The 13,470-nt window shown below is 40.5% G+C and overlaps 1 protein-coding gene across 5 annotated transcripts in view; it reads left to right on the top strand.

Annotated features, from left to right (window-relative positions):
- DPYSL3 (dihydropyrimidinase like 3) overlaps positions 1–13,470 on the top strand; it is a 134,596-nt gene that overhangs the window by 97,592 nt on the left and 23,534 nt on the right. For all 5 annotated transcript variants that reach the window (XM_003756705.4, XM_031953493.1, XM_031953495.1 and 2 more), the window contains exons 4-7: positions 1,220–1,384; positions 6,641–6,702; positions 7,527–7,607; positions 12,691–12,759. In XM_003756705.4, coding sequence (XP_003756753.1) covers positions 1,220–1,384; positions 6,641–6,702; positions 7,527–7,607; positions 12,691–12,759 — 377 coding nt within the window. The remainder of the gene's footprint in view (positions 1–1,219; positions 1,385–6,640; positions 6,703–7,526; positions 7,608–12,690; positions 12,760–13,470) is intronic.

The raw sequence follows: 13,470 nt of genomic DNA, 5'->3' as shown, positions 1-13,470 counted from the left end.
GCTGATTTCTCAGCAGCTGCCTTGCCCACAGGAGCCCCTGGTTTAGTGCCAAACATTATTAAATAGTAGTTTGGTGCATTTCCTTTCTGATAAGTGCACTTTGGCTGAATGTGATAGAGTGAATAGTCTTGGAACCATGGTTTCTGCTACCCGGATGAGGGGGTGGGGAGGACTGGTTAGCTTCCTCTGTCCAAATACCATTAATCTCCTCTGTGGGAGAGGGGATAGGGTAAGGTTTCCAGGGAACCAAATGTCAAGATGACATTGTCCCACAGACCCAGGGAGTGAAGCAGTCTTACTGGGCCTTTTTTGAGCAAAATTTTTAATTGAATGTAGGAGCAATGTTGCTCTTAAATTATATTTACTAATTCAATAAGAAAGCAAAATCAGGAGACTATTAGCATTGATTTAGAGCTGAAAGGAAGGTCATCTTGTTCAACTCCTCCTTTTATCCATGAAGAAAATTATACCCAGAAAAGTTAAGTGACGACAAAGGCCCCTGCCTTCATAGAGTTTATAGTTCACAGAGACTGCCTCCAATGGTCTCACAGCCCTGAATTTGACTTTTAGAGGGAGCTCGAGTACAGTTGCTCCGTAAACTTCTGTCTGTGATGCGGCAGAGTGACTGCTTCAGATCAGGATGCTAGTGAAGCTGGAATGGCTGGAGTTACCACCACATTCCCTCACCACTAACCTCTACCAAGGTGGGGGGGAGGTGGATGTTGTGAACCAAGGGATTACCAAATAACCCGGGATAATTTAACTTTGCCCCTGAGTGAATTAACCTTAATTCCAGATGTGGAACCTCAGGGCAAGGAAATCTCTAGTGGAAAGCTCCTGAAACCCCAGAAAATCTCCTTGAAGATTGCTTTTATCTTGTCACAGCCTGTATTTAAAAATTTTTTTTGTGGGAACTCCTTTTGCCATCTTGTGGAAGATTTCCTAGGAGGGTTTCCAAAAATGGTTTTTATTAAAGAAATTAAGATCTCAGTCTCAGATTTTGTACTAATCTTGGAACCACAACTGGAATATGGTTTGGTTGGGCTAGTAAAAGTGCTAAAGATGGCAGAAGGAGCTACAATATGGTGGAAAAATGTTAGACCTGGGAAACCTGTCCTCAGATGTGTAGCAGAACTTATTTGCAAGTCACTGGTGTCCAGAGGCAAGGTCAGGATCAAGAATAAGATACTTTAGCTCTTCTTCTTTTGTCCTTGTCCAGTCGACCATGTGGTCCCTGACCCAGAATCCAGCCTGACTGAGGCCTTTGAGAAATGGCGAGAGTGGGCAGATGGGAAGACCTGCTGCGACTACTCCTTGCATGTGGATATCACTCATTGGAATGACAGAGTCAAGCAAGAAGTTCAGAACCTTATCAAGGACAAAGGTGAGCAAGGCAACTTTCTTTTCCCCAGGTGACCCCTGTTTTCCATAGTTTCTTAACTTTTCACTCTGCTGAGATGTGGTTTCTTTATTTTATTTTTTTAAAATAGCTTTTTATTTTCAAAATACATGCAAAGATAGTTTTCAACATTCAACCTTGTAAAACCTTGTGTTCCAAATTTTTCTCCCTTCTTCCTCTAGGAGGACAATCCAATACAGGTCAAACATTTGCAGTTCTTCTATACATATTTCCACATTTATCTTGCTGCACAAGAAAACTCAAATCAAAAAATGAGAAAAAAAAAGCAAGTAAATAACAACAACAAAAAATATGAAAACGTTATGCTGTGATCCACATTCAATCCTCTCAGTCCTCTCTCTGAATGCAGATGGCTCTCTCCATCAAAAGTCTATGGATCTGGCCTGAATCCTCTCATTGTTGAAGAGAGCCATGTCTGTCAGAATTGATCATCATATCTTGTTATCTCCATCTTGTTGCTGTGTACGATGATCTCTTGGTTCTGCTCATTTTACTTAGCACATCAGTTCATATAAGTCTCTTCAGGCTTTTCTAAAATCATGCTGTTGATCATTTCCTACAGAACAGTAATATTCCATAGCATTCATATACCATAACATATTCAGCCATCTTCCTACTGATGGGCATCCACTCAGTTTCTAGTTCCTTGGCACTATGAAAAGGACTGCCACAAACATTTTTGCATATGTGGGTCCCTTTTCCCTTTTTATGATGAGATGTGGTTTCCAGACAGAATAGGAGCAGGGAAGCTTGTTTTAGTAGGGTTGGTTCTAGGGCTTTCCCCCCCTCAAGTTCAGATGTGGGGCAGTGTTTTGCATTAGAAGCTTTGTGTTAGGGGCAGAGACAAAATTCTTCTTTTTCTGAAGCATCCAGCACAAGTTCACCTTCAAAGAGACTGAATGAATCTGGGTCCCCTGTGGAAGGATCTTTGTTCTCTAAGGCTTTCTGTTAATATCTCCATCAGCCAATATTGATTGAGTGCCCACTGTGTTCGCTCAGCATTAAAAAGGATTGGTCAGTGCATTTATGGCATTTGCCAACAGTGTGCAAATACTTGTAAAGTGAAACAATACAAGACAAATAAATGGTGTGTTAAAAGGAAGTACAACATGAATTCCTTCATTGGGGATATAAACAGAGATCTAGGAGGGTGGAGAAGGGAAAGATAATGGGTTGGTGAGGCTTTGTGAAGAAAGAAGGGCTTCTTTCCCATTATATACTGAAATGTTCATGTGTGTTAATCATTGTTAAATTCATTATTTAAAAAAAAATAGGTTTGAAAAAGAACAGACTTTATCCTCTAGATTTTCACCATACTCCACTTCCTTTCCTGCCTTTTTGGGAATAGGACTCCCCCTCCTGAGACAGTAATAACATTTCCCTCCCCCTTTTTTTTTCAAAACTGTGGGAAATTCTATTCTTACAAACATCATGGAATCCCCTCTACCAATTTGGTCAATAATTCTTTTCTAAATTATGGTTTTAGAATGTTGCCTGACCAGTCAATCAACAATTTTCTTTATTGCTATAATTATATTATTATAAAAATAACAATAGCTAGCATTTATATAGTGGTTTATAGTTTACAAAGTTCTTTACAAATATTATTTCATTTGATTCTTACAACTACCCTGAGATGAAGGTTCTATTTTCTATTCTTACTTTACAGAGGAGGAAGTGGAGATAAAAAATAGTTAAGTAACTTGCCCAGCATCACAAGCTGGTAAATGTCTGAGGCAAGATTTGATTTTGGGTCTCCCTGACACCAGATCAGATGCTCTTTCTACTGTTTCACTTAGGTATCTCTGTGCAAAGTGCTGAGAATACCAAAAAAAGGATGAAAACAGTCTGTGCTTTCAAAGAATTCATATTCTGATGGGGGAGACAATATGCAAATAGCTAGGTCCAAAAAAGAAATCATAGATAATCCTTTGAGTGAAGGCACTGGAGTTAAGGAGATTAGGAATGCCTTTTTTTTTTTTTCAGAAGGTGATGTTTGAGAAGGATGAAGAAAGAAAAGGAGGTAGAAACATCTAGGAATTGGGGGGGGGGACAGCCAGTGAAAATGCAGATTGAGTATTTTATATAAGACCAGTGTCACTGATTTGAAGATTATGTGGAGAAGAGAATAAGGTGTGAGAAAACTGGAAAGGTAGGAGGGGCCCAGGTTATGGAGAACTTTAAAAGCCAGGGGATTTTCTGTTTGATGCTAGAGGTAATGGTCGTCCAACTGGAGTTTATTGCAATAGGTGGTTGTGACATGGTCAGAGCTGAGCTTTTTCAGCTGAATGGAGGGCAGACTACAGTGGGAAGAGACTTGAGGCAGAGAGACCAGCTTGCAGGTTATTGCAGTAATTAAGGCATGAGGGGATGAGGGTCTGCACCAGTATGGAAGCATTCTCAGAAGAGCGTATGGATAATTGTGATGGGATGTGCATAAGAGATACTGTAAAGATAGAATTGTCTTGGACACATTGTGCACACGTGGGGGTTGAAACAGGCAAGGGTGACTCTTTGGTTTCAAGCTTGGCTGATTAAAAGCAACAGTGGTGCCTTTGTTAGTAATGGGGAAATTTGGAAAAGGGGAGTGTGGTGAGTGGGGGGAAGACAGTATGTTTGGTGTTGGACATGCCGGATTGGTAGGACATCTAGTTCAAGTAGTTCAGTTGCCAATTGCAAACGCAAGAATGGAGATAATGGCAGAGAGGTCAGGGCTAGATAAGAATCACCCAGCAAAAGAGACTGAGAAGGAACAGTCAGATAGGCAGGAGGAGAAAAAGGAGAAGGCTAGAGAGATATTCAGGAAAGTGTGAGTGATGTCGGGGCTGCAGTGGCTCAGAAAATGGAAGATGGGGGATAGACTGGGCAGGTAAGAGATTATTGGTAACTTTGGAAAGAGCAGTTTTGGTTGAGTGATGAGTATGAATACAGAGAGCAGAGCTTCTAACCTCAAAAGAGAGAAGGAAGGAGAGACATTATTGTTGTTTTTTGTCCTTTGTTCTTGAAGAGGACCATGGCATCAGGGAGGTGACGCCATGACATACAAGTATTGGATTTCAGTGAGGGAAGGAGGTACAAAGTCCACATCCTTCTCTGGAACCATCTGGGAGATGGCCTTGGATGAGGTATTATTATAGATTCTTTCTCAAACTTTAGCCATGAAAGGGAGAAGAGATACAAGACATTTACTAGTGGGATGGAAAGACCAGTTGAGAATTTTTTAAAGGACAGCGAGAGGATAAGTGATTTCTCCCTGCCCTCTACCACACTGAGTATTCTTCCATGACCATTCTTCCATAATACCTTCTTTATATATGCCTGGAGAGAGAATCATCTTACAAAGAGATGCCCTGGATCCCTTATCCCTCTATGTTTAGAAACTACATAAATCTCAGAAATATCCTTAGTTTATTAAGCAAGAAGCCTGTGGATTGAGAATTAGGACAAAGAGATTTTTCTTAATGAAAAAGATATTGTTTAGTTCATCAAACTTCTCCCTTTCTCCAGTAAGAACAGACAACCAACATTTCTGAGGTTTCGACCTTCCTTGATGAATGAATTTATGGTGCTAAGAGACAGACATTTGAGAAGTTGTTCATGGCTCAATAATACCTTGGAAGGATGTTTCTTGTGGGATGCTCCATCATTTGTGCTTGACCTTTGGTGTTTTTCAATAATTTTAATTAATTCCTTGGGGAAAAAACATAGTTGGCACCTTTATCCAATGTGCAGATGACACAAAAGCTAGGAGGGATAGGCAGCTCATTGGATGATAGAGTGATGACCCAAAAGATTACAACATTGGATTGGATTAGATAATTCTTTTTTGCTTAGATTTTGCAAAGCTGGGATCAGTATTGTCTGTTCTTTAGAAACCAGGATACGTGTTTTCCTTCCTGACATTTGTGAATTGAACATTAGTCTTTTTTCATGGCTTTTGGATTTCATATTATAGATGTGTGTTGTGAGTAATTATGGGAATCCTCATAATATAGCATCTTGGTGTTTGACAAAAGTGATCCATCAAAAGAAAGGAGAATTATCAGCCTGATACATTGGAATGAGTGCTGGGTTTGGAGGCTGAGGATGCGGGTTCAAATCTTAGGTCTCCTATTTTACTCCTGTGACCTTGGGGATAACATTTAATTTTGTTTTTGGCCTCAATTGTTATTTGCAAAGAAGGAGTTTGGACTAGATGGCATCTGAGGTTTTCTCTAGCTCTAAACTGGGGATTCCATGATCTTGGCCACTCACTCATTTATTTAATTTTTAAGAACTTTTTTTTGTTTCATTTATTCATTTGATAAATTTGTACTTAGTGCCTGCTTGTGTAGAGCACTGTGCTAAGTGTGACAGAGACTGTTGCCTTCATGGAGCTTGCAGACTAAGACCTTGGATAACTATAATGAACAGTGCTATATGAGAGAAACTATTGCAGTTTAATAAGGTGCTGTGAGGGGGATAGAAAGATCACAGAGGGTCCTTCATGAAAAAGAGAGCATTTAAAAGATCGGAATTCAGTAATTGAATGTGGCAGCTAGATGGTCCTGGAAAGCCTCATCTTCCTGAGTTCAGATCTGGCCTCAGATACTTACTGGCTCTGTGACCCCAAGCATAGTCACTTAACGTAGCCTCAGTTTCCCTCATCTGTGAGATGAATTGGTGAAGAAAATGGCAAACCACTCCAGTATTTTTCCAAGAAAACCCCAAATGGGATCACAAAGAATTGGCTGTGACTGACCACAATAGGCAGAGGGAACAGTAGGCAGAGGCAAAGATATGGAGATGGAAAATGTGCCCGGAGGAAAGTCATGTTAGAATGCAGGGAAGGTTAGATGGAACTTAGATTATGGAGGGTCTTGAATATGAAGCCAGAGAGTCTTTATTCATTTACTTATGCATTAGAGAACTAAGCATTAGTGAGATTCTGGAGCTACGTGAAGGCTATATTGCAAATGCAGGAGGGAGACTGGAGCTGGGAAGATCTGCTGGAGGCTTTTGTAGGATCATTCAGGCAGATGTCAGTAAAGGCTTATAGTGGATAGAATCATGGGTTCCTAGATTTAGCCACAGGAGGACCCCAGAGGTCAGCTCCAGCTCCCTCATTTTGCTCAAGAAAACAGCCCCTGAGGAATTAATTGAATTGCCTGCTATGCAGGTAGCATATGGACTACATTTACTTCTTGCTCTCCTCTCCCCAACCCCTTCCTTTTTCTACAGGTGTCAACTCCTTCATGGTTTACATGGCTTACAAGGATTTGTATCAGGTCTCCAACACAGAGGTAACAATGACTTGGCCATCTGGTCTGGGAGTGCTTGGGTGGGGCTGGTTTATCCGTAGCCCACAGCTTCTCTGGCCCTGGGAAGCAACATAGTTGCCCTTGGAGACGGCCCGAGTTCCATTTCAATCTCAAGCAGCTCCAGCTACATATTTAATAAGGCAGGAGGCAGGGTTCCCACAGTCCTGGGGAACCAGAGCTAGAGTTTCTTTCCAGCTGGGGAGGAGGGTGGGCCTCTGCTTCTCCTTTATTGCTTTTCTCCTTCCTCCTTTACCTTACAGCCCCAACTTAGTGAAGCCCTGGGGGTCTCACAGAGTTAGGGGTGTTCTGTATCAGGGGGATCAATACCAGCCTGCCTCTGTCTGCTTCTCCAAGGAGGTCCTTGGGGGTGTAGAAGTCGTGGGGAGGGATGTGGTTGACTGGTGTTATGTTTCCCAGGGGAAAGGGAAGTCCAGGTCAGAGAGGAGGCCTCCCTGAGAACCAGATGTGTTATTAGCAAGTCCCAGGGCTATCTTCGTCCTACTTTAGGGGATGGAATAAGGCCAAATCTGAAAAGTGATCCAGGATATTAAGGAAATACGTTTCCCCCTGAATTTCTCTCTCCTAAGGTTCCTTTGGGAATCTTATTCTGGGGAGAGAGGATAGCTGCTGGGATCATTCATGCTGACTTGGTTTCCAGTGCCAGTATCTATCCCAAGATCATTTTTTCTAGTGGATAGCCAACTAGAGCCCCAAGAAGAAGGTTTTCCTTTGTGCATTTGAGGGTCCTTTTTCGTTCAACACATAGTTTTTCAAATGAAGACAACTAGTATCTTTTTCCATTTCAGCTCTATGAGATCTTTACCTGCCTTGCAGAACTGGGTGCCATTGCTCAGGTTCATGCAGAAAATGGAGATATCATCGCACAGGTAACTGTCCAGTCCATGAGAACGTGCTTTCTATCTGTCCCAGACTTCTCTCTGCTGGAATGGATTACTTATTCGGATAATAGATCTCAAGCTGGAAGGGATTGTAGAACTCATGGAGTCCAACTCTCTCACGTTAATGGATGAGGAAAGAGATCTATGGTAGTTAAGTGACTTGCTAGTAACTGTTTAAGACAGGATTTGAACCCAAAGATTTCCTGTCTCCAGGTTCAGCGTTCTTTCCACTATATCTAGGTCACAACTTCAGCTGCCTTTTCTGTAAAATGAGGACAATAATAGCATCTATGTTACAGATTATTGCAAGGTTCAAATGTGTTAATAGTGGAGTAGCTGGGTGACAATGGATAGAGAAGGTTCTTCTTCCTGAGTTCCTGTATGGCCTCAAACACTTACTAGTTATATAAACTTAAGCAAATCATTTAATACTGTTTGCCTCAGTTTCCTCATTTGTAAAATGAGCTGGGGAAGAAAATGGCAAACATCCCAGTATCTTTGGCAAGTAAACCTTAAGTGAGATCAGGAAGAGTTGGACATGAAACAACAACAACAACAACAACACAGATTTTAGCCCGGATCATTTGATGCCCACCCAGTGTGTAGCTCTTTCCATAGCACCATATCATTTTTCTAAAAGTCAGTGGCAATTTTTCCTAAATGAAAACAAGACTCAATTGCTTGAGTCATTAATCCTTAAAGGAAATCCTTTTAGGACCAGAATCTATTTCAGGATGGAAAAGGGGAAATGAAAATTTTTTATAAGACTGAATCTTATTGGAGACTATAGAACTTAACTGCCATGAAATGATAAAAGAATGTTTTTTAAAAATGGGCTGCAGAAATCCCATTGGTTTTCTGAGGCATATTAAGTGACCTGTCATAGGAGTGGTGAAAGTTAGATGCCAAAGCCCAGATGGGTCATTTGTGAGGAAGTATGGGCTACATTCTGAGTGGTTAGAGGAGCTAGCCTGACCGCCCCATGTCCAGCAGCCAGACGCCCAGAAGGGAGGGGGTACAACTGAGGGGTCATCCCTTGTGTTACTATCTACAATGCAAGAGGTGTTTTTTTTCTTGGTAGTAACCCTGCGGGTGAGGTGATAGAAGAGGTATTAACCCATTTTATAGAAAGAAGGAAATTGAACCTCAAAAGAATGAATGGATTTGGAAGGACTTTTGCATAGAGGGAGGGTTAGGCTGGGACAGAGGAGCAGGTTTTGGTGCGTCATGGGGAAAAAGCTTTCCAGTGAGGAGTGCCGTCCAATAGTAGAAGACATTAGCCACTGTCAGATGCTAGATGAGGACTGGGCAAGGAGGTATAGGGGAGGTCTTTGCATAGATAAACTAGTTTTCTTTCCCATTATCAATCTGTGCCTTTCCTGATTATATATATATATATATATATATATATATATATATCTTTTTTGCTGAGGCAATTGGGATTAATTGACTTGCCCAGGGCCTCACAAATTAGTAAGTGTTACCTATCTGAGTCCGGATCCTGCCTTGGCTGGCACTCTATCCACTGAGTTATCTAGCTGCCCCTAACTTTCCTGATGTCAGCACAACATATTGCTGGAATTTGGGCTGGGTTTTCTTGACTAGATTCATTGATTTTTTTCCCCCACTAGTCATGCTGTTTCTCAGCATTTGTTTGCTTCATTTCTCCAACAAAAAACTATATCGTCAATCACTTGGGTATGATACCAATAATCATAATTAATGATAATAATGATAACCAGCATTTATATGGCAGTTTAAAAAGTACTTTACAAACATTATTTCATTTTTTCTTATAACCCTTGGAGGAAAATACCATTATTTCCCCTATTTTATAGATGAGGAGACAGAGGTAGACAATGACTTGCCTAGGGTCTGAGGTAAGATTTGAACTCAGGTTCAACTGACTTCAGGTTTAAAACATAACAGTAATAACAACAACAATGATAACGATAGTTAACATGTACATAACACTTACTATGTGCCAAGTACTATGCTAAGTGCGCTACATGAGTATCTGATCCTCACAGCAACCATGGGAGGTGGGTGCTTTTATTATCCCCTTTTACAAACAAGGAAACTGAGGCAAGCAAGAGTTAAGTGACTTATCTAGGGTCACACAGCTAGTAAAAGTCTTCTTGACTTCATCAGGATTCTCTATAGACTTAAATTGGGTACTTCCTGACTTATTTTGAGAAGGTAGAAATGATACAGCGGATAAGACCTGAGTCTTTGAAGTTCTGGTTTCCATTGCTGTTCTGTATACTTCCTAGCTTGTGATCCTGCATAAGCTACTTAACCTTTTTATTCTAGCCACAGTTTCTTTATCTATAAAATGAAGGAACTCAGCCTCTGAGCTCCCCACCAAATATAAATCTCTGCTAAATTGAAAAAATATGGTGGCTTTTTCAAAGAAACTCCCTTCTTTGTCTTTTTTTCCTTAAGACAGTGTGCCTTGTAGTCTTTGTTTCTTGATAGCAAAGGGCTGTGGGGGCTCATTGCCTCCTAGCAAATAAGAAGTAATTGAGGGTACTTTTCCAATTGGAGGAATTTCCAGCATTGTTTATTAAATTTAGCCTTGGCTATGAGAGATTTTGTTGTGTAAAAGAAGGCAGCAGATGTACCAAAATCCTTATGGAAAAGAAACTAAGAAGAAGAAACAAATTTGGCTCCTTTTAATACAGAACAAAACAAAACTAAAATCTATGAGGCAAGATTGTAGATTAATAGCAAAATCTAAGAACCTGGCTCTCTTGATTCTTCTGCCACTAGAATGCCTAGAACTTATATGTAAGGGTGTTGCCAGTGGGTGCTTGGTTGGCATTTGCTAAGAGGAAGTAACTTGGAGATCATGTAATGAAACCCTTTCATTTTATAGAGGACTTTTCTTTAATGTAGCTGCAGCCAGAGCAGTAATGTTCCTTGAATTGGGAATTCTGGGCTGCAGTAGAACTAAACCAATTGGCTGTCTCCACATTTAGTATGGCAGCCATATGGCGATGTTGTAAATCCAGTTTGGGTAAGATTTGGAAGACTCAGTTTCCGAGAGAGAGAGACACACACACACACACACACACACACACATAGACACACACAGACACACACAGAGAAAGACAGAGAGGGACAGTGGCAAAGAGAGGAAGAGAGGGAAAGAGGGAAAGTGAAGGAGGGAAAGGGGGGCAACAGAGGGAGGGAGGGAAAAGGAAAGAGAGGGAGAGAGAAAGAAAAACTGGGATCACAGTCTCATAGTTGAATAGTTTCAGTACTAGTACAAGCAAGCACATAAAAATATCAGTCATCTCGATGCTCAGTCCATTTTTTTCTTCCTTTTTAATAAGAATGAAGGGTCAATGAATGAAAAAAGAATGAAGGAAAAATATTGCCTGGTGAATCTTAAATGCTTTTCACATTGAAAGAATTGTTTTTGTTTTCAACACCTCATTGCTCCCAAACAAAGCAAGGCCTTTTCATTCCTGTGGAAATGAACACTTCAAAGGTACAAGTTATCTTCATTCTTCACCCCAGAATGACCAAAACAAAACTCCAGAACAATAGAACAGACTTTCGATGTTTTCATGCGTTCTTGGAATGAAGCTTGTTATTTTAAGAACTAATCAGGGTGACCTGTCACATATCATTCCAGAATTACTGTCTTAATCTGACAGCCCATAAACCCACTAGCTCAGCACCCTTTATTTGAAGAGCTGGGAAAATGGTTTGTGAATTTAGAAGTCAAACTGTGATTTATAGAATCACAGGATTTAGAGGTGGAAGAGACCTTAGAGATTATCAAACCTTCACTTTAATAAATAAATAATAAATGAATAAGATAATGAAACTAATGTTCATGGAAAGCAAGTAACTTGCTTTAAGTTTACGCAGGTAATAAGTAGCAAAGGCAAGATTTGAACTTAGGTCTTTGGACCTCAAACCCACTGGTCTTTACATTATATAGATACTTTTATCTATGTAACTATTGTTAGATTTCCAAAGTATCCTAGAGCTTATCTGGTAGGGGTAGGAAAGAGCGTTTTAAATCAAACAAATTATCAAACAAACTATTATTTTGTTATAGTTACACCCACTGCACGCTCTTCCTGCCATCTACTAAGTGAAGATAGAGCTTGGTATCCAGAGAAACTGGAGCCCAAAAGAGGGATGAATGGAGTAGACTTCATAAATACTTATTGAATTGCAGATGTGGAAATGAAATGTCCTTTAGTCCTCGTGCCACTATTTAGCAAATGATTCAATAGGGAAGATTCAGAATGCAGCGATGACTCTATTCCAAATTCTAGTTTAGCTGTACAGCTCAGTGCTCAGCAGCTACAAGCATTCTCAAGGTATTGGCCTTTTCCTGGAGGTTCTTCCTGCATTATTTTGTGGTTTGAAATGTGTACACGTGCATGCTTCAAATGCACACACCTGTGTGCTGAAGTATGTGAGATGTTAGCAGCATCATTAATTCTGTTGTTCGCACTCCCCCTGCCAATGGAGCAGAAGAATTCTAGGGAATTGTCTGACCACACATATGGTGCAGAGGGGAGATGTGGAGAAGCAGTGTGTTGTACACATGGAATGGTACTGGCCAAAGATAAAAATATAATTTGTTAATTAAGAGGATGCTCCTTCGCTCAAGTGTAAGGACTGGCTGTGACTTGGGGGATTGTAGAGCTGAATTAGGAAGGAAACTCAGAGGCTTTATAGATGAAGAAACGAAGACCAGTGGAAGGGAAGTTGACTTGCCCAAGTTAATATAGATAGAAGTATTAGAACAGGATCTGAATGCTGTTCAGTAGCTCTCACTATTGAACAGCACTGCCTCCTAGATCAGACCTGTTCTCAGCTACAACCTGCATCAGGTTGTGTTCTCTCTCTGGGACTCAATTTTCTCATCTATAAATTGGACTCAGTGGTTTCATAATCGTTCTGGTTAGAGATCTCATGGTAACATTCTTCCCCCCCCCCCTCGCCCTCCATCCTTAGATGGAAACATTCTCTAGAATTCTCCATCTTTTTTGCTGATGCAGTTAATTGGTATCTGTTGACATCTGGCTTTTCATCCCTCCAGGAACAAGCCCGGATGTTGGAAATTGGAATAACTGGCCCTGAAGGCCATGTGCTGAGTAGACCAGAGGAGGTAAGTAGCAAAAAAAAAGGAAGGAAAGAAACAAAACTTGGAGCCTCTGTGTTCCTTTCCAGGCCCTCCCTAGAGATACATTCTTATCAGGGGCAGGTTTTCTTCCTCACATCCTGCAGCTTGTTTTATGTCAGATGCATTTATGTTTGGCTGGCACTATTAGTGTGTGTGTACCTCCCTCCCCACACACAAATAGGCAACTGTGTGTTTGCTTACACATACATTTGTGTATGCACTCATCTTGGAGATTGGGGGGAAAAATCGATAAAGAGAACTATGTTGAAACATTTTGTCAAAGGCTGTCTTTGGCTGACAAAAACAGAAAATACACCTAAATTGTAAGGGGATTGCCAAAAGAGAGGGATATTTCCTTTCTTAATCTCATTAAAGCAGATGAAATCCATAGACCTTTAGGAATGGCCATGGGAAGGAAACTTTTGAAGTCCTTCATTACTGAATATAGCTGGGGATTCACCATTTTGGTCCTATATTTTAAATTTATGTCAATTTCAGAATCACTGGCTTAAGTTTTCTGCGTGGAGACACAGGTGGTTGAGAAATTATTTCAGCTGCTTTCTAACATGCTATAGATGTTATTTAAGTTGATCATTAAATATTCCATGTCCTCCAAATCTACAGTTAGCAGGATTCTTTCCCATTCTGAAATTGATAATTCTTTGGAATGATAGTGATATTTATATTATCATAAGC

Source organism: Sarcophilus harrisii, chromosome 2 (assembly GCF_902635505.1).
Source record: "Sarcophilus harrisii chromosome 2, mSarHar1.11, whole genome shotgun sequence".
Lineage (NCBI taxonomy): Eukaryota > Metazoa > Chordata > Mammalia > Dasyuromorphia > Dasyuridae > Sarcophilus > Sarcophilus harrisii.
The sequence above is the reverse complement of the archived record's forward strand: the minus strand, read 5'-3'. Positions and strand labels throughout refer to the sequence as shown.